Source organism: Sciurus vulgaris, assembly GCF_902686455.1.
Source record: "Sciurus vulgaris genome assembly, chromosome: 9".
In the NCBI taxonomy this organism is placed as follows: Eukaryota; Metazoa; Chordata; class Mammalia; order Rodentia; family Sciuridae; genus Sciurus; species Sciurus vulgaris.
In genome coordinates, this window is record NC_136469.1 from 83,159,082 (window position 1) to 83,180,169 (window position 21,088).

Consider the following 21,088-nt stretch of genomic DNA (forward strand, 5'->3'; position numbering starts at 1 on the left):
CAGTAAAAGTGACCTACTTAACTTTCATCCGTTTCCCTAAGGATAGCAATAAAGACTTCAATTTACACGGCAAGAATTCTAGGCTACTTAGGACTGAAATTACCATCTCCTTTACTAGGTTGAGAATTACTTAGCACATGTGAATCCACAACATCATAACTATTTTTTTTAAGGCATGGTAATTTTAATGATCATTTACATTAAGGTGGAAATTATGAACAATTAGCATTCCAGGCCCTTCTTAGGGCATAGGGTTAATCAATGGGTTGAAAAAACCACTGTTCCTCTAAATTTCAGAGTGTTTTGCTTTCCATTTCTATGCTCTGTGCTTTTGAGAGCTGTAATTAGGCACAGCAATGCTAGCAGCAGTGTGATTCACCAAGGCAGTTCAGTAGGAAATGACAGTTCTGGAATAAAAGGAACTATGGATCTAACAGAGTTTTCAATGCATTGGCTTTTGAAACTCCCCTCTGAACTTTGAAGGCAGGGCCTTGTCTATATTTTTGAGGACTCACAAGAGCAAAAAAGTGTCTTTCTAAATGAGGTAGAGGTTCTAGTCCAAACCAAACAACCATAACAATATGTTTAGAAAATCAATGACTCACACAGATTTTGCAGCATTTCCACACTCCTTAGAAGACGACCAGACACAGAGGAGGCATTTATTAAAATTAGTTAAAAATAAAAATGAAATCATGGTGATCATTTATTCTGAGATTTGCCACTTTGGTAGATTTTTTGGTTTATTGTTTACTCTGCTGTCAATTCGTCTGCCTAAACACTCGGTCGGTAGAGTAATTAGAGAGTCACTTGTGAAGTGTTATCTGTGGTTTCTGTTTTTGCTGCTGCTGCCAGTACTGGTGAACATGCTGCCCACATCGCAGGGGAAAGCACCCTACCTCTTCCATTCTCCTCTTAGGCTTATCTCACCCACAAGCTCAAAGGTAGATGTGAAAAAAAATCAGAAAGATTATATTATGAATTAAAAGGTAATTGTAGATTTATCAGATAGTTGACGTATGATTCAGCATCCTTGACTCTAACTGCCAAGCCTGGCTACTCAGAAAAGTATTCATGCATGAAAGTCTGCCTGCCTTCTTTACACAATCTAGATTTTATTCTTGGATGGAGCCGGGTTCTCAGGGAGCTTATAAGCCTATAAGCTGTGTTGTTACTCCTCACACCTTCACCGTCGATGAAACCTGCTCTAGCACAATACCACCAGCCTGCATTAGGAACATGAAGGAATAGCCATCAATCAGATACCCTGATTTAGAGGATACCCCCAAACCTGAACACCACATTTATCCCATCTCTTTTCTGAGAATCAATGAGAGAAATATTCCAAGTATATTTTTGTTCATTTATTTGTTTTGTTGGTGCTGGAGATTGAACTCAGGGCCTCAGGCAAAGTAGGCAAGCATTCTGCCACTGAGTCACATCCCCAGCCTCTCCAGGGATATATATTTTTCTAGAGAAACTATTTTTGTCTTTACATTGTACACACTATAAATCTGACATTTGTTAAACTACTCACTTCTGTTTGGCACATAATATGTGCTCAATAAATAGCTATTGAATGAATGAATTTTTTCCATGCAATGAGCTCTAAGTTGAGAGACAAATGTATTGCCTCAAAAATTAATTACTATAGGCAAGCCCAATCTCAGACTTTGACTCTATCCTTGGTTTCACCTTATTTTTTGGAGTAAATTTTATCTTCATTCATTTTACCTTATAAGCAATGCATAAGGTTTTCTGGAAAAAGATGGGATCAAAATTTTTAAGATTTGATTGTTAAACTTTACAATATAGCTTTAGTTAAAACAACCTTAAGCTTATCTGTTTTCTATTCCTCTTCTTTCACCTTCTCAAAACAATTAAGCTTGAATTTAGAGAAAAAAAAAAACTATTTTCAAAATGTATTACTAATTTTCTTTGACTTTTCTGTTGAATTTATTCCTCTTCAAAAGCAGGAATATTACAATATCTTATTCATCTTTTTATGTTCGCCAAGAACTGACACACAGCTGGATCAATGCAGATGAGGATTCTCAGAGAGTTATCATTTTGGAAAATGAATGAGAAAGACACATAAATCTAAAATGCTGAAAAGAAGCTGAATACTAATTTAGATCTAATTTAGAAGCTTTGGAGAAATACAGCCTGGGTAAAACATAAAGGCCTTATTTAAACTAAACTATAGTTTAGGGAGTGATTTAACATGTTGTAAGCAAAATAGGGAGTGGGGGAACCATTAACTCCAGGGTATTCTGTTATCTGATTTACCATCAGAATTCTCTTCCTAGGTAAGTGAAAACTATTATTGCTCTATTGCATTTATTCCCAGGACTCAACAGAGATGGGTTCTAATCGTGGAAACTTAATTCAGTATTTCTGAAACTAGAGTAAGTTCATGCCAGGATCAGTTTCCCCTGCCCTGGTTTTTTCCTCTATTTTCTACCTATAAGTTCTTGTCACAAAACAAAATTATAATTCTACAACCTTTTTGATTAAAAAAAAATTCTTTAATGGAACTATAACTTTCTTAATCCTCAATCCGCTCCCATATTTATCACGAAAATAAAATAAACATCACATGTGTACAACGTGTAAAAAAAATACAAATAGCAGAACAACAAGTAGGAAAGAAATGACCATGGATCTCTTAAGTTAAATATGACACCTAATCCTCTATGTGGAGGATGTTCAAATGTTTCTTTATAGACTCTTACTATAAAAATCATTGACTGACAATGGGAATTTTTTCTTATACAGGTATTTTTCTGTAAAATATTTGTGGCAAAGGTTTTGTTGTATTCTACCCTGAGAATAAATTAATAATTTAATACTGATGCCAAAGATCTAATGGCAGCTTTAACCAAAGTGTTCTGTGTTAATCTACTTTCTGTTACTATAATGAAATACCTGAGGCTGGGGAACTTTATTAGAAAAGAGGTTTATTCAGTCCACAGTTCTGTATGTGCAAGGGCCTGGTGCCAGCAACAACTCAACTCTGGTGAGGACCTCATGCCTGATAGCACAACAATGGTGGGAACATGTACAAGGGAGATCACATGGCCAGACAGGAAGCCAAAGAGGCTGGGAAACAGCCAGACTTGTTCTTTTGTAATAACCTTCTTGAAAGAACTAACTCAAGGGGCCCATGAGAACTATGCTTTAATCCCTTCCCAGAGTAGCACCCCCAATGACCTAAGGATCTCCCACCACCCCTCAACTCTTTAAAGTCTCACATTCTCAATATCATCATGCTGAGAACAAAGTCTCTACCACACCAACTCTTGAGGACCACATTCAACCATATCCAAACCACAGCAGTCTCCAAAGTGTTATGGAAATGAACTGGGAGAGTTAACTACACCAGCATGGAAAGATATCCAGAACTTATTGTGGAGTGAAAAAAAGAATATACAGAAGAATATAAACAGCATGATCTCATTTGTGTAAAAGCAAAACAAAATACACCTATGTAATTGTGAGAGAGCTGTTTGTATCTGCTCAGTATGTGTCTACCCATGCCCAATCTCCTTTCTCATAATGTCTTCTTTCCTGTGGGGAGTCCTGTGTGTTTTGGAGTGAACTGACCCCACCTCCCAGACAGGCTAGGCATATGACCCAGTCCTGGTCAGTCAGAGAAATCCTGTGACATTCAACAAGACATGTCGGGAATGGCTTGTTCTTTTGCTTGGGGTTGCTAAGGTGGTAGATGCTGGAGGCCAGACTGCTGCTGGAGGAAAAAGCCTTAACGCGAGGCCCAGCAGAAGCAAGCATGCTCACAAGTCAGAAACAGAGCCCTGGTGACACTCTCTGACCCTGGAGCCAGTTGTTCTCAATTCCAAGATTTGACATATTAGTGTCTTCACTGAGTTTAAGTTGGATCTCTGCAATTCTCTGCAAAAAATACAAGAAAGTCAGAGAGATGCCACACTCCTGGCTTTAGAGAAGGAGGAAAGTGTCCAAGAGACAAGGGCTGCAGGCAGCACCTGTTCTGCCCTGGAGGTTCCTGAAAAGGATGCAGCCCTGAAGACCCACATAGACTTCCACCTACACAACCGGAAGATAATATTTTGATGGTGTTAACTGCCACCAGAAATAATTTCTTTCTACAGGAAGATGTAGAAAGCTTCTGGAAGGATCCTATGATGCTACCACTATGGAATGGAAATGGGAGTGGGAGGTGAAAGGGGGGAACTTCATAACTTTCAAACTCTAAGTATATATTAAGTCATTTAGTTTGAAAAAACTAAAGCATATTTAAGGATGGAAACAATAAAATCTAAGAACCCCAGGTATTATCACCCACCCAGGTATTATCACCTGCTCAGTGAGCAGCTGCTTTACAAGTCTAACGGGGAGAGGCATCAGAATTGGACTATTTAACACGAAGGGCTGGCCACTGAGCCACTCACACCACACAGTCCAGTCACACTGGCAGGCTTCCCACTACTGTGCAGGAGTCAGGACGCAGCTCTCAGATATATTCTTGAAGTGGATTTTGGAGACAGGGCTCGGGAGGTTTGAAAGCCAGAATAGAAATTGCCCTAAGATTACAATTTAGCATAATTTTCTACAGAAAACCAACAAATTGCCAACAAATTGCGATGCTAATGAAGAATCGCCCTGCTCTGCGGTGAGCGTGTACCAAAAGACAACTTATTTATGCCACTCTGTAGAACGAGCTGCTGTGCGGGAGATCCCCTGCTGAATTTTAAAAGGCTTTCATGCAGGGAAGAGGGGAAAGCATGAGAGATGGCTGCTTTGCCAGTTTCTCTCCAGTCATTCCTTTATCCAGTGCTTAAGACAGAATGCCAGACAGCAAGCTGGCCTGGCGTGCCGGGCAATTGTGACATTCTATGTTATGGGCTTTCATAATGCCCAGTGCAGAGGCTGCAGGCAATAAATTCCTCAAGAAGCTCTTGAAAAAGGAAAACATCTGCTCCCCCACTGCCACTACTAACCAGTCAGTCAGTGGTGTCTCACACTGAATGCACATCTTTTCTAAACCTACCTCATTTTACCTGGACAACAGAAGTCAAGTCGAATTCAGAGGAAAACCGGTCCACTTGGTCACCTACAGAACTGCTTTGATATGTCTCAGAGTGCTACCTAGATGCAAAGAGGACTCCCTGCTGTTTAGCCTGGTCAGTTATCAAGGGTGCAGGGAGGATGAAGGGGCAGGTGCCACCTGTTCCAAGGACATTCCTTCTTCAAATAGGAGATTTATAGTTTGGTTTTCTTCTTTTTTCTCCTTCTTCTCTACCTTCCTTTTCTTGATTTAAAAGCTAATCGCAAGTTCAAGGCCACCTGGGTAACTTAGTGAAACCCTGTCTCAAAAGTAAAAATAATAACAATAATAGGGCTGGTATGTAGCTCAGTGGCAAAGCACTTGCCTAGCATGTATGAGGTCCTGGATTCAATCGCTGGTACCTCAATCAATCAGTCAATCAATCAAGGATATGGCTAGAAGAGAAAGAGAAAACACGAAGGCCAAAGACCTAGGCTAACGTGACATTTAGGGGATGTGAATAACACATACTGCAGATGCATGTCATCCTTTGGACTTATCCATCTGACTACCAGGAACAAACTAAGGTCACTTTTAGATCCCAACTGAGAACAGAAGGTTAATTCAATAATTAAGGCAAAACGTTTATTTCAGATATAAAATAGAATTTTAGACTGTCTTCTGTCCTGCAAACAAAAGTTTTAAACAGTATAAGGATAGTGAAGTAGTTAAAGTGCTTTAGATTTCACTTTCTGCTGATAGTATATCTTTAAAAAGGCTTCAGTGAAGATTATTATTTCACTGTAATAAGAAAACGTAGAAACACAAACCAGGCATGGTGACACATGCCAGTAATCCCAGGAGCTCAGGAGGCTGAGGCAGGAGAATTGTGAGTTCAAAGGCAGCCTCAGCAAAAGTGAGGCACTAAGCAACTCAGTGAGACCCTGTCTCTAAATAAAATATAAAATAGGGCTGGGGATATGGCTCAGTGGTCGAGTGCCTCTGAGTTCAATCCCTGGTACCCATCCCCATCCTCCCCGCCACCTGATGCCCCACCAAAAGAAAAAAGAAAACCTAGAAACAGATTCTATTTGCATATATGTAAATAAAACACAACATAATATTAATCTTGAGGGGAGTCCTAGAGTTCATACCCAGGGCCTTGTGCCTCCTAGGCAGTGCTATGCCTGTCCTTTAGAAACAGATTCTTATAAGGCTTTTGAATGTTTTTATGGCAGGCATCTCAGTTCTTTCTTTCAACTTTCTATGTCTAGTTAAGGTCCATGTCCTTCTCCCTATCAAAAATTAAAATAAATATTTTAATAACAATATTAAACTGTGACAAAAATAAAAATAATAATTTGAGTAACACCACAACACTTACAAAGCATTTGCTCAAATGCAACTCTGTCTTTGCAACAATGTGACATATGTAGAGCAAGTAGTATTGCCTAAGTTTCCTGAAGAAAAAAGAGTAAAAACATCATTTTCCTTATTTCCCAGAAACATGCCCCTCCTGACACTCACCTGCCAACATCCAAGGATCAGATGCCCTGCTGGGCAGCAAGTGACCAATCACTTACCAACACACAGGATGTTGAAACAGAATCCTTGAGAAGTAGACTTGTTGACCAGTTGGTCAGGGAGACTGTCAAATCCAACATGGCCAGAAAGGGACAAGTTTCGAAGCTCTTCATTCTGGAATACCAAAGGAGAAACATTTGAGAGGCCATGAACTATACCCCTGAACATAACACATTACAGACATTACCTTTTCCCTTCTCTCCTTAACGTGTGGGGGGAAAAAAAAGACTCCCCAATGCCTTACCCCCTCCTTGGCTTCTTCAAAAGGGAGGGCACCTACAACTCCAAGGCCATGATCTTTCTACAAGATCACAAAGTCTCCCTCTGAAAGCAGACTGCATCCCGGGTGCTTGATTTGTTATTGTTTTTATTAGGGTACTGAATAATCTGAAAATGGCTATTTCAGATATGCATTAAGTAATGTTTAAAAAAAGAAGACTTGAACCATTTTGATAGCGTCCATCACTCAAGAAAAACTTTCAATTTATTTTCAATGTGTAGTTAAACAAACAAACCAACACTCTTCCAGATATATAAAGGAGCTTTCAGAAGCTCACAGTGGAGGATATATACTCATTACAATTAAGGCAATGTTATAACCACCATAATGCAACTTTAAAAACTAAGTGAGCAAACTGGTTCCATCTTCTCCATTTACTGCATGGGCTAGTGAGGGCTCCTCCGCTCTCTGCACAGTTCCCAGTACAGGCTTTGTACTCCCAAGAGCTTCTCAGAATGTACTGAGGCACACTGGGGTAAGGTAAAAAGTCAGTAACTTCCACTGCTTTATAAGGAAGTGCTGACTGCTTCTACAACTTTCATGTGTCTCACAAGTGTTAGGGATAATGTGGGAAACCTTGCTTTCCAGGGGAACAGAGCTCACCTATGGCCCTTCAATCACAATACCATCGTTATGGTTTACAATTCTAGACCTGGATATTGCAAGCCTTCCCCTTGAAAACAAGATTCCTGCTGTCTGGCTGTGTCACCAATGAATATTACACTCAAAATACTGAAGTCTGAGTGAGGAAATGAGTCTCATGGATCTGTGTTTTGTTTTCTGTTTTTTTTTTTTTTTTAAGGAAAAAAGAAGCTAGGTGTGTTGACACATGCCTATAATCCTAGCAACTCTGAAGGTTGAGGCGGGAGGAGGAGTGCAGGTTCAAGGCCAGCCTCAGCAACTTAGCAAGACCCTGTCTTAAAAATTAAAAGGGTTGGGGATGTGTCTCAGTGGTAAAACACCCTTGGATTCAATTCCCAATACCAAAAAAAAACAACAACAAGAAAAAAGAAAAGAAAAATTTTGCATGGGATTACTTACTCAATGATTTTTAAAGACTGGTTTTCACTATCCTATTTTTGTATTGTATAATTATGAGAGAAATTTCTTTTAATAATCAAAGACTGAGACTTCAATTTCAAATTCTTATGGTTAATACATATGTACAGAAATGTGACTTCATAAATGCAGCAATCTAATGGGTTTTAATGGTTTTATGAACAACAGAATATCTAAAGTCCATACTAGCTCTAAAGTTCTGATTCTGTGAAATAAAACTAAAACCCAACACACTGTCCGAATACCATGCTGGCAGCTGCAGGTCTGAGGTCAACAGGACAGAACAGATGTCTAATCTATGAATAGTTTCCTTGAAACCTGCCAACAGCTAATATCAGACTCAAGAGCAGCCACTTATGCTTGAACAGGATGGCTTGGTGGACAGCCCACCAAACAGCTTCGGGATCAGGCCCAGTGGGCAGTAGTCCTGGTAGCTGGACAAGCCTCCCACCAACCATGGACTTCTTCCAACCCCAATTCTAGTAGCTACCCCTTCCTCTTCAAATACCTAAAAAGGTTCAGACAGCAGGTATTTTTAGGGTGTTTACCACATCCGCCAAGACCTGGGGGAGGAGGATTTGAAAAAAGTTCTGGGTTATATTTAAAACTGTTTCCATCACAGCTGCTGCTGTGCATCAGGCTAGGAGAAGCCACCACACCAGCCTTCACTTCTGTCACAATGCAGACCTGAGTGGTCAGTAGTGATATTCAAGTAGACAAGGCAAGGAAGTACCCATCCCCTCTACTCGCCATCGCAATAATTCCCTTAATTTCTGGGGGTTGGGAGTTATTGCTGTGGATTCTAGTTTGTTGGGTTTCTACAGATCAGATATCCACCCAAGAGCCAATCCTAGGAAAGAATCGGAGTTAGTAATTATAGCTCTCATCCCAGAACCCAAAGCTCAGCATCGCATATTCTCACCATTTTCCAAAACACGAGAAACCACCCACACACCCACAGAGTATTTTTATACCCATTGAAAACCACATACAAAAATGAAGGGTTATAAAACATTTTGGTCTTGAAATTTCTGAAATTTAAAGTTATATCATTAGAGTCTGTCTTCTTTGTGAAATAAAATATGTAAATTTTATAATGCAGTTTTTAAATTTCAAAATTTGAATCTAATTCTCTGCCCAGAATTAAAGGAGAGTCACTGCCCTATCAGCATGTGGTGGTCGAAAAGGAAATAAAAGTTCCTCCTCTGGTACATGAGCGATCTGAAAAACCGGAAAACACTGGAGGAAATGTAAGAAGTGGCTCTGAGCAATTTACCTGGTGACTCATACCCAGCAGCTGAACTGAATTCCTACACCCAGCATTTCAGGCCACTTGCCTTAGCTGTTACTATCCAAGGAATGTAGGGTCTCATTTGAGTCTATATTCCCAGTTTCAAGAAACTGTATATATTCCCACATTATTAATACTATCATACATCTAGAAGAGACTCCCCCAATTTTACCTCTAATACTGAACTCTTCATCAGAGTTCCAGTTCCCAATTTTTTCACAACAGGTTTGTTTCCTTGGGTTTTCCTATACTGCAAGCTGATATTCATAGAACTGAAATCATTTCCTTCTAACCCTAGCTTGTCCTTCTCCAGTGGTCCCTATTTCTGTTAACAGTAATTACCTATGCTTGAAACCACCTCCCCACCACCACCAATTCCAAAGTCTTAGCAATGCTACATCCTCTCCTGCTCAACTCTTACTAACTCCACAGCCTCCCTGTCTTAATTCTATCCCTCTCTAATTTTTCCTCCCTCTATCTTGTGGTCAAAGGCATCTTGTACTCACAGGCTGCCAATACAAACTCCTTGGCCTGCCATCTCAGCGCCCCCAGGGGCTGAATGCACATCACCCAGGAGCACCTGGTACTGCAGTTAAACTGAATTACTCCCTGTGCCTGGGACAACAAACCCAGGTATCTTCCCATCAGAGAACAAGGACTCACACTATTTCTTCTTATGGGGAAGGACCTCACATCCAATATTTATATATCCAACCTTCCAGATTCTACTGAAATTCTACCTCCAAAATCGGTTCTATTATGAAATCTCAGATAGAATTTCAGTAAACATTTCTCTAGCCAATAAAAGGAAAATCCTGATTGAATAAGGGTGGCTCAAGCTACTTGATATTCTGTGATCATCTTCATAACAGCTAACATTTATTGAACATCCCCCAATGTTCCAGAAAAACCCTAAATATGAATGAACTGATAAAAATATAGAAACACAAGTTTAGTAATCTGCCCAAGGTCACACAGCTAGTAAAGCTGAGGAGTTGAAATTTAAATTCAGGAAGGTCACAGCCATCTCACAGTAATCTAAGTTTCCAGGTAGCTCCAGACATTACAATGTCTTCGCTGCTGAAAAAATTCAATGTTAAGATAGAAGGGGGGAAAAAGTCTCTAAAACCTTAATTCTTTGGCAATCATAAAGGGTGGAAATTGTGAATTAGAATTGGTAGTTACTCCAAGTCTATTTTCATTGGTCCTGGCAATGCTGAGACCCAGACTTCAATTTTTGCAGCTATGGCACGTGAAGCCCATAATATAAGGCTTAGTTTTAACTGTTTTCAAAACAAAAGTGCCAATATGAAGCCACTAAGTAAGTAACTATAAGACCTTAATTGATTTAGTCCTTCATTAGCTAATCTATCTGGGGAGGATTTGTTATTAGATGATTTCTATAGCCCACTACCTCTTGAAAAGGGCTTTGAAAAAAACGGTGCACACAAAATAGCTGGTCTTTAACCTGATTATTCCATTTTTCTCTTTTTAGAACATCTCCTCTTGGATATAATTATTTATTTGTCCATTCAAAAACAGTACCCAAAGCACTTAGGGAGCTAAAATGTTATTTTTATTATTTACTGATAACAATGTTCTTCACTCCAAGAAGTTTTACAATGTAGCAGTAGAGACAGAACATACTAATGTACTATTTCTAGGGATAAAAGTGGCAGATACCATGAAGGAAGCCTGGGAGGAATAGCAGCTTGTGGCTAGAGAAATGCCAGGGTACCTCTTAGGAAGGCTAAGTTCCCCGATTCTGCCAGTAAAACAAGAATACAGCTTGCAGAAGCCTTCTACATAAATGCTATCTCTGCCCAAAGGGTCACTTCACTAGGAATGTATACTCTGACGTTTATAATTGAGAAGTTTTTCAAAAGATGTCCAGCTGACTTAATTATTGAGGCAATTATAAAACAAATTATATAAGAATGTGTGCCAACACCTACTTTCTGAGTGCTGCTATAAAGTATGTTGCACAATTCCAAATCTTGGTTAACCAGAGCAGGATAGCAAAAAGCCTGGAGTCTGATGGATCTGAATCCCAGTTTTGCTTTTTCTCTTTGTTCTGCCACCAGTAAAATGAAGCATTTGGCAGGGCTGCATTTAATAGGTCCTCAAGAAACTTGTGTTTCCTTTCCCAAAATTAGGAGGAAGAGACAACCATAATTTTAAAATCTGAAATGAATTAGGAGTTCTGTTACCACTGCAAGGCATTCCAGGAGAAGCTGCTGATCAGCAAAGTACTTGGACTAAATAAGAAATTAAAATTACAAAGGGAATAAGAGTGGACAAAAAAAAAAAAAAAAAAGCAGGAAAAAGAGGATTCTAGCATGAAGAAATTCCACCTTCAAATAGGAGACTCATTTTCAAAGCTGGAGGGAACATACACACACATACACACACACACACACACACACAAGAATCACATTCCTGTTCGCATAATCAAAGGTTTAACAGCACCAACATCCTCTAAGGCTGGAAACCATTTTGATTCCCATCCTCACTTTTGCTTCTATTTTAATCCAGCCTAGACTCTTGAAATTAACAAACCAGATGTGCCCAGATGGATTCTGTTCACCCTACTCAAAGTGACATCCCTTTACTTTACTTTTTTTTTTTTTAAATAGAAGCTACTCTAACACATGGAGACTAAATAATACACTATTGAATGACGAATGGATAGCAGAAGAAATCAAGGATGAAATGAAAAATACTTAGAGGTAAATGAGAATACCGATGGATACAACATACCCAAATCTCTGGGACACAATGAAGGCAGTACTAAGAGGAAAGTTCATTGCACTGAGCTCATTTATTAAAAGAATAAAAAGCCAACAAATAAATGACCTAACATTACATCTCAAAGCCCTAGAAAAAGAACAAATCAACACTAGAACAGTAGAAGACTGAAATAATTAAAATCAGAGCTGAAACCCATGAAATTGAAACAAAAGAAACAATTGAAAAAATTAACAAAACAAAAAGTTGGTTCTTTGGGGGGGGGGGGAATCAATAAAGTTGATAAACCCCTAGCCACACTAACAAAAAGAGAGAAAACCCAAATTACTAAAATACATGATGAAAAAGGAAATATCACAACTGAAATACTTTACTTTTAAAACCTAAGTGCTTCAGGGTTAGATGTGGGCAGGTAGCTTATAGCCTCTGATCCTTATCAGCAGGCGGAAGCAAAAGAGCCCGTTACTAAGGTGATATTTTAACTGTTTAATTAAAACATATTAAAATTATGTTTCAATTTGAAAGCAAGGCAATTTTTATCTTTAAAATCAGAAAATTACAATTTAGGTTTAGAAGAACTTCCCCACTTTTAAATTTAAATTACATATATTTTGAATTTGAGACAACTTATTTTCTGCATTTAGTTAAAAGAGTCAGAGATTTTTGTTCATAAGAAGTGGTGACTACATTTTTCTCAGAGAATTAGTTTATGGATAATAAATTATTATATTGATCTAAGACACTTAATCCCAGGGTTTATGTTTCCTCTTCTGTAAAGTGAGGAGATTTAATCAAATGACCCTCTAAACAAAGTCTCTTAATCTAATGCCAGTTCTAAGGTTTCTTGGGTCTGGAAATCAAAGATGCATAAATCCAAATCTGTCATTTTGCTTAAGAAAGTCAACACAAGGTGAAAAATTCTTGGTAGTATATTTCCTCTTGCAGATCAAGAGGGCTCAATTTTTAAATGATCTATGAAAGGGAGTTTCTATCAATTATACCAGGAAAACCCCAAATCTAATTGAAATTTGTGTATGTGTTTCCATGTTTTTTCACCTGAACTTTTCATTTCTGCTTATTTTACTACAATAATTGTGAATTCGTTTTTTATTTTTAAAGTTACATACCATTCTTTACAACTGCTCTGCTTAAAATCAAGTTTTCCTGTCAGATATATATGATATCTTTCACATAATTTTTGAAAAGTTGATTTATATCCTCAAAACAAAACCTAAGAAATAAACCTTAGATGTAAGTCACCTGTTTTCAAGAAGAAAAGTAAAGTTTTATTCATGATTTCATTCACTGAATAAGTACTTGCTGAGTACCAACCTGCACTAGATACTCCGCAAGGCTAAGGACAAGGTAGACAAAAGAAAGCATTCCCAGCTCATGGAGCTTGGTGGGGCACACAGATGTTAATCAAATAATCACAAATGTACAATACTAAACTATGCAAAGTACAGGAAGCTATGCAACCTTATAACTCATGTGGTAACTTAGATCTCAAGTGAATTCTCCAGCCTATAGCACATAAGAATGTGTATTAGTCCAAGCACTATTCAGACAACTATTTATCAGTTTATTAATTAACTGTAGGTAGTACCTATGTAGAAATGATGTGTAGGTTTTTTGTATTCAGATGAAAAGAGTCTTTCTGAGCAGCACTGCCTGATGGGCAGAGGTAAGACTCAAGTCCTAAGGGGTTAGATTTAAATAAAGCTGAGATGGAACCAGGGGGTGGCAGAAAGAAAAAGGAGAAGGAAAAGGCATACTCCCTGTGCTTGGTCTTGTCCCCATAAAAATCACAACCACATGGGAAAGAGAAATGGTATACAACCCTTCTTCACCTTGGCAGTGTCTTTTTTTTTTTTTTTTTTTTTTTTTTTGAGGTCCTGTTTCAGTAGTACAGATGTCACCAGGCCACAGAGGAACAAAAAGAAGAACAAGCTGATTCTCACAATGGGATCTTTTACTAACCACAAGTCCAGTAACTGCACAAATGCGGGCCTCACAAACGGTCCGAGAAATAAGTTTTACCCAAGGGCCCTGATTGACCATTTATGTCTCCTTATCTGACTATAATCTACAGAATATTGAATTAGTCTCATATTATCTTTTAAAGAAAAGAAGGTTAGCAGGAAGATGGGAAACGCCCTTAGTTCCCATGCAAAAAGGAAAATGCTGGAATGCAAAGTGTCGACCCAAACCACAACTATGAAGCTTGCTCTGGGATATTTTCAAGGCTAGGCATTGCTGGAGTAACTTTCATAATATAAAATGTCTGAAACATCTCATTATCAATGAGGGTTACATTCTTTAAGGATGATTTGGATAACATTTGCTACTCTGCTTGTCATCTATACCATAAAATCCTAAGGCCGGAGCCAAGAAAAACTCCAAGGAAATTGTCTTAAACAAGAGGCAGAACAGAGAGAAGAATGGAGAGAAGAATGGGTGGGGGTGGGGGGGAGTGTCAGGTACACCATATGTTAATGAGGAAGGAGCAAATTCTCAGTGCAGCCCAGTTGGGACTGGGACAAAGGACATTCTGGGGCCCGCCCCCAGGTTACAATGTCAGGTGGATGAGCTCTGAATGCCAAACCCTCAGAGCCACTTTGGAAAACAGCACCAAATCACCAGAAAAGCACTTGATTAATACTGAGTAACTGCCCCAATTTCAAGTGTTATCTCTAAGTAACCATCTCCAAAAAGCTTCCAGCAAAGGAACATGGTTTGCTTTTCCTGATCCTGACAAAAAGAATTCAGTATAGAGGTTTTGTTAGAGGATAGTATGATTATAGGGAAATTTTACTCTCTAATTAGGTTTCTATAAATTTGCATTATTGCAAAAAAAAAAATCCCTTCCACTTTTTAATGGAAGATAAATAAAGGATTTTTAATTCAGGAATGATAGTAATAAAAAAGTAGTAAACATCTATTTTAAGGAGGTAAGTCTGTAATTTTTATTGCATCTCCTGGGTGGGTGATAGGATAAAATGTGAGCACTTCACTTTTCAAATAGCAGAACAAACTCACATTGAAAGTGGTAAGATTCAGCAGAAAAGTAGAACAGTCCAGTGGGAGGTAAGCTTGACAAGTGACATCCTCATAAGGGCACCTCATCCATCCTTTAGCTCTGTGACATAGGGTAAGTTATTTGACTTTCAAATAACTACCTTAGAGTGCTGCTGTAAGAATTAATACAATTTTCTACCCTCAGTCTATTTTACACAATTTTCTTGGGTGAGCTCATCCCTGCCTATGACTTTAGGGGCCAAGCACAGGCCAGCAGACCCCTCTTTATAACCCACAGCCCACTCAAGGCTCCTGGGCTCCCTACCTTTCACCCACAGTCCAGGTACCTCTCAGCTAACTTTCTCAATTCAAATCTGTTCTTCCTCTGATGTTCCCGTGCCAAGTGGCAACATCTACTTCAAGGGATCAGAGAGGCTCCCAAAATAACACTTCCTAGTACACAGCTGAGTAAATCCACAGAAAGTTATAGGTTCCACCAGTTTATAGAAGAAATCATCTTAGACCTGCCCCATGATTTAGACAGTGAAGACTTAAAGTTGACGCCACTAAGTTAGCTTTTCTCTGCACCCAGATGCTAACACTGGCATTCATTGCCCACCAAGCACACCGTGTTTGGCTAGACCTTTCCTACCCTATTCTCTTGTTGACATAACTGCAACCAATCTATCAGATGGTTTCTATCTCTAAACCCTGAAATCCAGAGACTTGGGCGTTCCCTTTCTCTAACCTTATCCCATTGAACTTCACCAATGTCTGTGTCTAGTGTGGTGGACATATTCCCCCACTTTCTGATTATCAAATGATACAGGTATAGTGGCTTTTCTTGTGCACAGGAGCAGGAGGACAGAGCCTCAGGAGAGCCCAGTGCACCTCGACATGGCCCACTCTTCTCTCCACTATACAGGGGAGAGAATTCAAGTTAGTTGCTGCTGGAGAAACTGAATATGAAAGGTCTAAAATCACCACACTGCCTCAGTTCCTTCACCTGTGTCCCTAGTCCTTTCTGTCTTCTCTACATTCATCCAACATTCCGATAGAACAACTGTCCACATTTTCTCTGAGATCTAGCTGGTCTGTCTGGGACTAGGGTTTTACCTTCCTTCCATCAGAAATTAGATTGCTCTCATACCAATTAGGAAAAATACTTTTGAAAAAAATGAACCGCCAAAATGGGTATATGTAGTGAATACAGTCCCAGCTGTTGCCTAAGGACCCTGGATGGGAGACAGGATCATTAAACAGCATATGGGCAAATAACTGCCGAGTGTGACAATCCCAACAATTCTACAAAGTGAGAGCATTTTTTTTTCTTACAGAAAGAATATTTTTCAAAAAAAAGTCTGTTTAAACTCAAGAGATTCAACTTAACTGGATGCCAAGAATTAACAACAACAAAAAGACATTTCTTAAGTTTCCAAAGACTACAGTCTTTCTGTTGGAGTCCAAGTGACTAATGCCTGTAAGAGCCTCACAAATCTACAAAGTGCTGACCAGCAGAAAGTCTCATGTTTGGGAATGACAAGGTCACATGTGCATTCCAGGGACGCTTACAAGTTTTACAGTATTCAGAGGAAGACAGAGTGGGAGGGAAACAATGTGACGAATAGGCAAGAAGTATTTATAAAGGCACATATGATTAAAGACAGATGTTGCAGCTGTTCTCACCTCCCATCACAGAGATGATGAGAAGCCCATGTTGGTGGCCACCTAGGAAAGCTAAAGAGCAAATCAAATCATGGGGGTCAGAAATCATTTCAAAACCTCCAGCTTTCCAGGTTATTTTCCACATCACCTGACTCCATTTAAGACACATCACATCTCTTATGGAGCAGAAAATCTCCCAATCATCTCACGGGTCTTCCTTTGGGTCATTTTTGTCCTTTAAGCCCTGCCTTTACCATACACTATATCTTTCAAGCAAGCATTTCCAAAACAGGAATGAGTATTAAGAGGTCCAAATTGGCTAGAAGATTCTTCCTCAACTTTTTATGTATTCCATATTCATGCATCCATTCCTTGGTGCTTCCTGTTTGAGAAACACTATGTCTTATTTCATATATTTCTTTTCAACCGAATGTATTAATTAGCAAATAATGATCTATGGATGGGACATTTCCTTCCCTATGCCACCATTTCTATACTGGATATAAATTTGCTGCTTCCTTTTTGAAAGATACCATTTACTTCTGTTCCTTTCTGGAAAGGCAGGGATTCTCAGTTACAGAAATGGTCACATAATGGCAGCCTTTGAGAGGGGAGAAAAAATAATCCCAACCAGTACTAAGGCGATCATCAACAAAGCACCAGGTCTGTATCCCTCAGTCACAACCTGGCCACTTTCTCCCTCAAGGCATGTTCAGTTCCTAAGCCAGAACAACCTAGAACATCTCTCAGCACAGCAATGCATTTCTATACCCTAAACTTGAGACAACACATGAAATGACCAAATAACTATGCTCTAAGAAAAGAAACATACAAATTAACATCTGGCCTGTTCTACAAATATTACTAAATAACATGGCCCAAATTCTCTAGGCTTTCTAAGAGTTTCAATGTGTCTTAATATTAGCCCTCGATGAAACACTATCAGAGTAGAATAAAGAATATTCATATAAATTCGGAATGTGTATTAGTTTTTTATTGCCACGTAATAAATTATCACAAATTTAATGCCTTGAAACAGCATTTACTATTCGCTCTCAATTTAACAGGACACAAGGCTGAGTGTGGCAGGTCTGGATTCTTTGCTTAGGACACCAAAAGGTAGAGATCAGTGGCTGGTCAGAGGCTCCAGAGGAAAGTCCACAGGCAAGTTCATTCAGGTTCCTGGCACATTCAATTCCTTGCAGCTGTAGGACTAAGGGCCTCCTCTCCTTGTAGCTGAGGGAGTACTCGGCTCCACAAAGTTACTGTCAGCTCCTAGCCTTATGGTTCCCTCCATATTCAAGAACAGCAATGGAAAATCTCCCTGTGTCCTTTTCTCATTTGGAATCTCCTTTTCCAGGAAGAGTCCTATCCCCTTTAAGGAACCACCTGATTAGATCCAAGTCCACCAGGATAATTTCCATTTCTAAAAGTGAATGGTGACATGACCTGCTCCCATGAGTGATTTATCCCACCGTATCTACAAGCTCTGGGGATATATAGATTGTGTACTCCAGACAGCTGGGACCCTGGAGCCACCCTAGGATTCTGTCTACAGAGTGTGCATGATTATAATTTTCCAATTTCTTTAAGATAGGCTCCAATAGTGAACATTAGCATTTCCCCATTTCAAAATGGAACAAAACAGAATACAAGTAAGTTTCCTATGGAAAAAAAGACAGAAATTAGTAACAGCATAGTAAACTAGATTTCTCTCAGGTTCCCAGGGTGAACTGAATTTGATAAGGGCATATAATCACTGACTGGCTGGAGTCCCTCTGTCTTTAGAGGAAGTCTTCCAATAATGAAAGTAAACTATGAACAGCTAGGTGCCCAATGTGTGACAAGAATTCTAGGAAAAGTAAAGATTCTTAGGAACTGACATTTTGTTAGAGAGAAACATCACTGAGATAAAACAGACTCTTAAATGTTTCACAATGAAATACAGTACCAAGGTTATGGGGTTGGACAACAAATGTCAACACCAGCCAGGGCAAAGAAGGATTCCTTAGCAGAGGGCAGATTTGATCTGGGTCTGGGTGAGTTGAAATAAATTTGGATATATTTTTCAGAAAAGGAATGGAGATGGCAGGAAAGGAAGAAACAGAACCTGTCAAAGAAGGTAGCAAGAAAAGAAAGCACTCCAGAGGGCAGGAAATCAGTGAACTAGAAAAACTAAAGAATAATTAAGAGTTCAGGATATATAATTTTAAAACTGATTCATATTTCAGTTTACTGGAAATATTCTTAAAAGTAAAATATTACAAAGATTACAGCAGCCACATCATGAAACATTTTTCTGTCTGCTATCACCCAGTGTACTTATGAACATATCTTCCCACAGACCTAGGGCTCTTGAGCACAGAACTGCCTTCTAGCCAAGGTTTTAACTCAGATTACTAGGCAGGAAACCATCCATATGGGAAGTTGCTTGATGTAAACTTCCATCAGAGCATTAAAAAAAAAAAAAAATGCATATCTAGCAGAGAACCTAAGAGATTATTAACTCCATTAGTTATGGCTAGAAGTCCTGCCATTCTAAACAAGCTAAGGCTTTCTTCTTTATTCCTTACTTTGTTCTTCTCAAAATATAGGTCCAATTAGCACCAACAAAATACATACTTCCACTAGCGGAAGAGACAACTTTCTGCCTTACTGAGGTTAATTGCACATCATAGAAGCATTCATCTAGCTGCAAGAGAAAGTCGGCTGAGGAGTTTTCTCATACATATTGGTGTTCCTTGGAAAGCAGACCCAGGAGGTTATGTTACAGTTTTCCTCTTCTCTCAAAGTGTCCTATTGATGGATGATTTTAGCTGCTGGCTCTTTTGCCTTGATCAGCTAATGCAAAACAAACCTTCTTTTCACATGCTGCCTGCTCCCAAGAATGTTCCCACAGTCCTCTCCACCCCCTCTATTGTCCACTAAGAATGTCTCTTAAAGAGGCATTTTCATTATCATTATTATCAGGTGCATATGTCTGAATAATCAAATAGGGCCCATGCAGAACACTGGGAAACTCTACTGCATAGGATAATCTGTTATAAAATCCCATGGGCTCTAAAAAAATAAATAAATGAAAAGCACTGGGAATACAGCTCAGTAGTAAAGTGTACCTGGGTCCAATTCCCAGTATCAAAAATTAATAAAAAATTAAATCTTACCAGTTCTCAAAAACCAAAGCTCAGATATGTACAGCAGCAGAGGTTCCATTTTCTTTTTCTTTTTCTTCTTTTTTTTCAGTCACCAATAACATTTTTATTTTCAGGTATAAAGGTTCCATTTTCATGCACACTGTCACCAAGAGTACTAAGCATTTGGTTCAGCAGTCCAACCAACTCACAGAGATGGAATCCTGTTCCACCGCAAAGCCCTAGATTAACAGATTAAGAGTTATGGGATATGGGAATACATTTCTGACAGTCTCTGATAGTATGAATACAAGGAACCATTAAGCTAAAATCAAAACCTGAAAGATTACAGCTTGGCAAGAAGGAGAGCCTTGCTATAATTCATATATTCTGTAGGAAGGAGAAACCGAGAAAGTTAAATGAGATCTAGAGTGAAAGAAAGATCAGAATTAGCAAAAGTCGTAGGCACTGATCCAAGTAGCTGCCATTAAACTCTTTCAAAGCGGAACAGTTCATTAGGATAATTATTATTCAAGTAGCGAAAATGAAAGCAGGCAAGGGGAAATAAGTGATAATCACACTGGCAAAAGTCTAAGAATCACTCTGGCCATCTGAATTTGAGAATAATCCAAGCCTCAAATCCCTGCCTGCAGAGAGAGGGTCAAACCATGTATCTTACTATAATCGTGGCTACACAGAGTTAAACCCCTTCTGCCACAATTGCACCAAATGTACACACTTGGGTTAGTTATTACCAGGAGTGGGTTTAGTGCAATGTGGCAGCTCCAACCGCCAGTGCAAGGAAATCAAGCTTCTCTGCCATCCCCCAGATTCCTTTCCAGCCCAACTTCCTACCCACTCCTCAGCCAGATGTTCCTCAGAGAGGGTGTGATAGCCATGAATCACATGCACCTAAGGATCACTGTAAGACCAGATGCATCTGTATGGAGAAGCCGATGAAGCTTCAGTCACTGTGGAGAGTAGAGTACTAGGGTGAATACACCTCATATTCTTGTCTCCTATTCTGGCAATCTTGGTGGAAAAGTAGATGGAAAAATGTGTTAGTTCATGACTGTTGAAATACTCAGAGGAGGAAAAGGAGGAAATGGGTTCTACCGATTTTACCTACAGAACAAAAATGAAGGGGATCTAACATTTCCCTTCATCAACCAACCAAAAGACAACACCCAACATTTAAGACGACAATGTTGCCAGGCACAGAGGCTCACGCTGGTAATCCCAGTGGCTCAGGCAAGTTCAAAATCAACCTAGACAACTTAGTGAGG

The 21,088-nt window shown here is 39.2% G+C and overlaps 1 protein-coding gene across 10 annotated transcripts in view; it reads right to left on the bottom strand.

Annotated features, from left to right (window-relative positions):
• The window catches only part of SEPTIN11 (septin 11), a 137,202-nt gene that overhangs the window by 33,388 nt on the left and 82,726 nt on the right, over positions 1-21,088 (bottom strand). For all 10 annotated transcript variants that reach the window (XM_079154305.1, XM_079154298.1, XM_079154306.1 and 7 more), the window contains one exon: positions 6,610-6,724. In XM_079154305.1, coding sequence (XP_079010431.1) covers positions 6,610-6,724 — 115 coding nt within the window. The remainder of the gene's footprint in view (positions 1-6,609; positions 6,725-21,088) is intronic.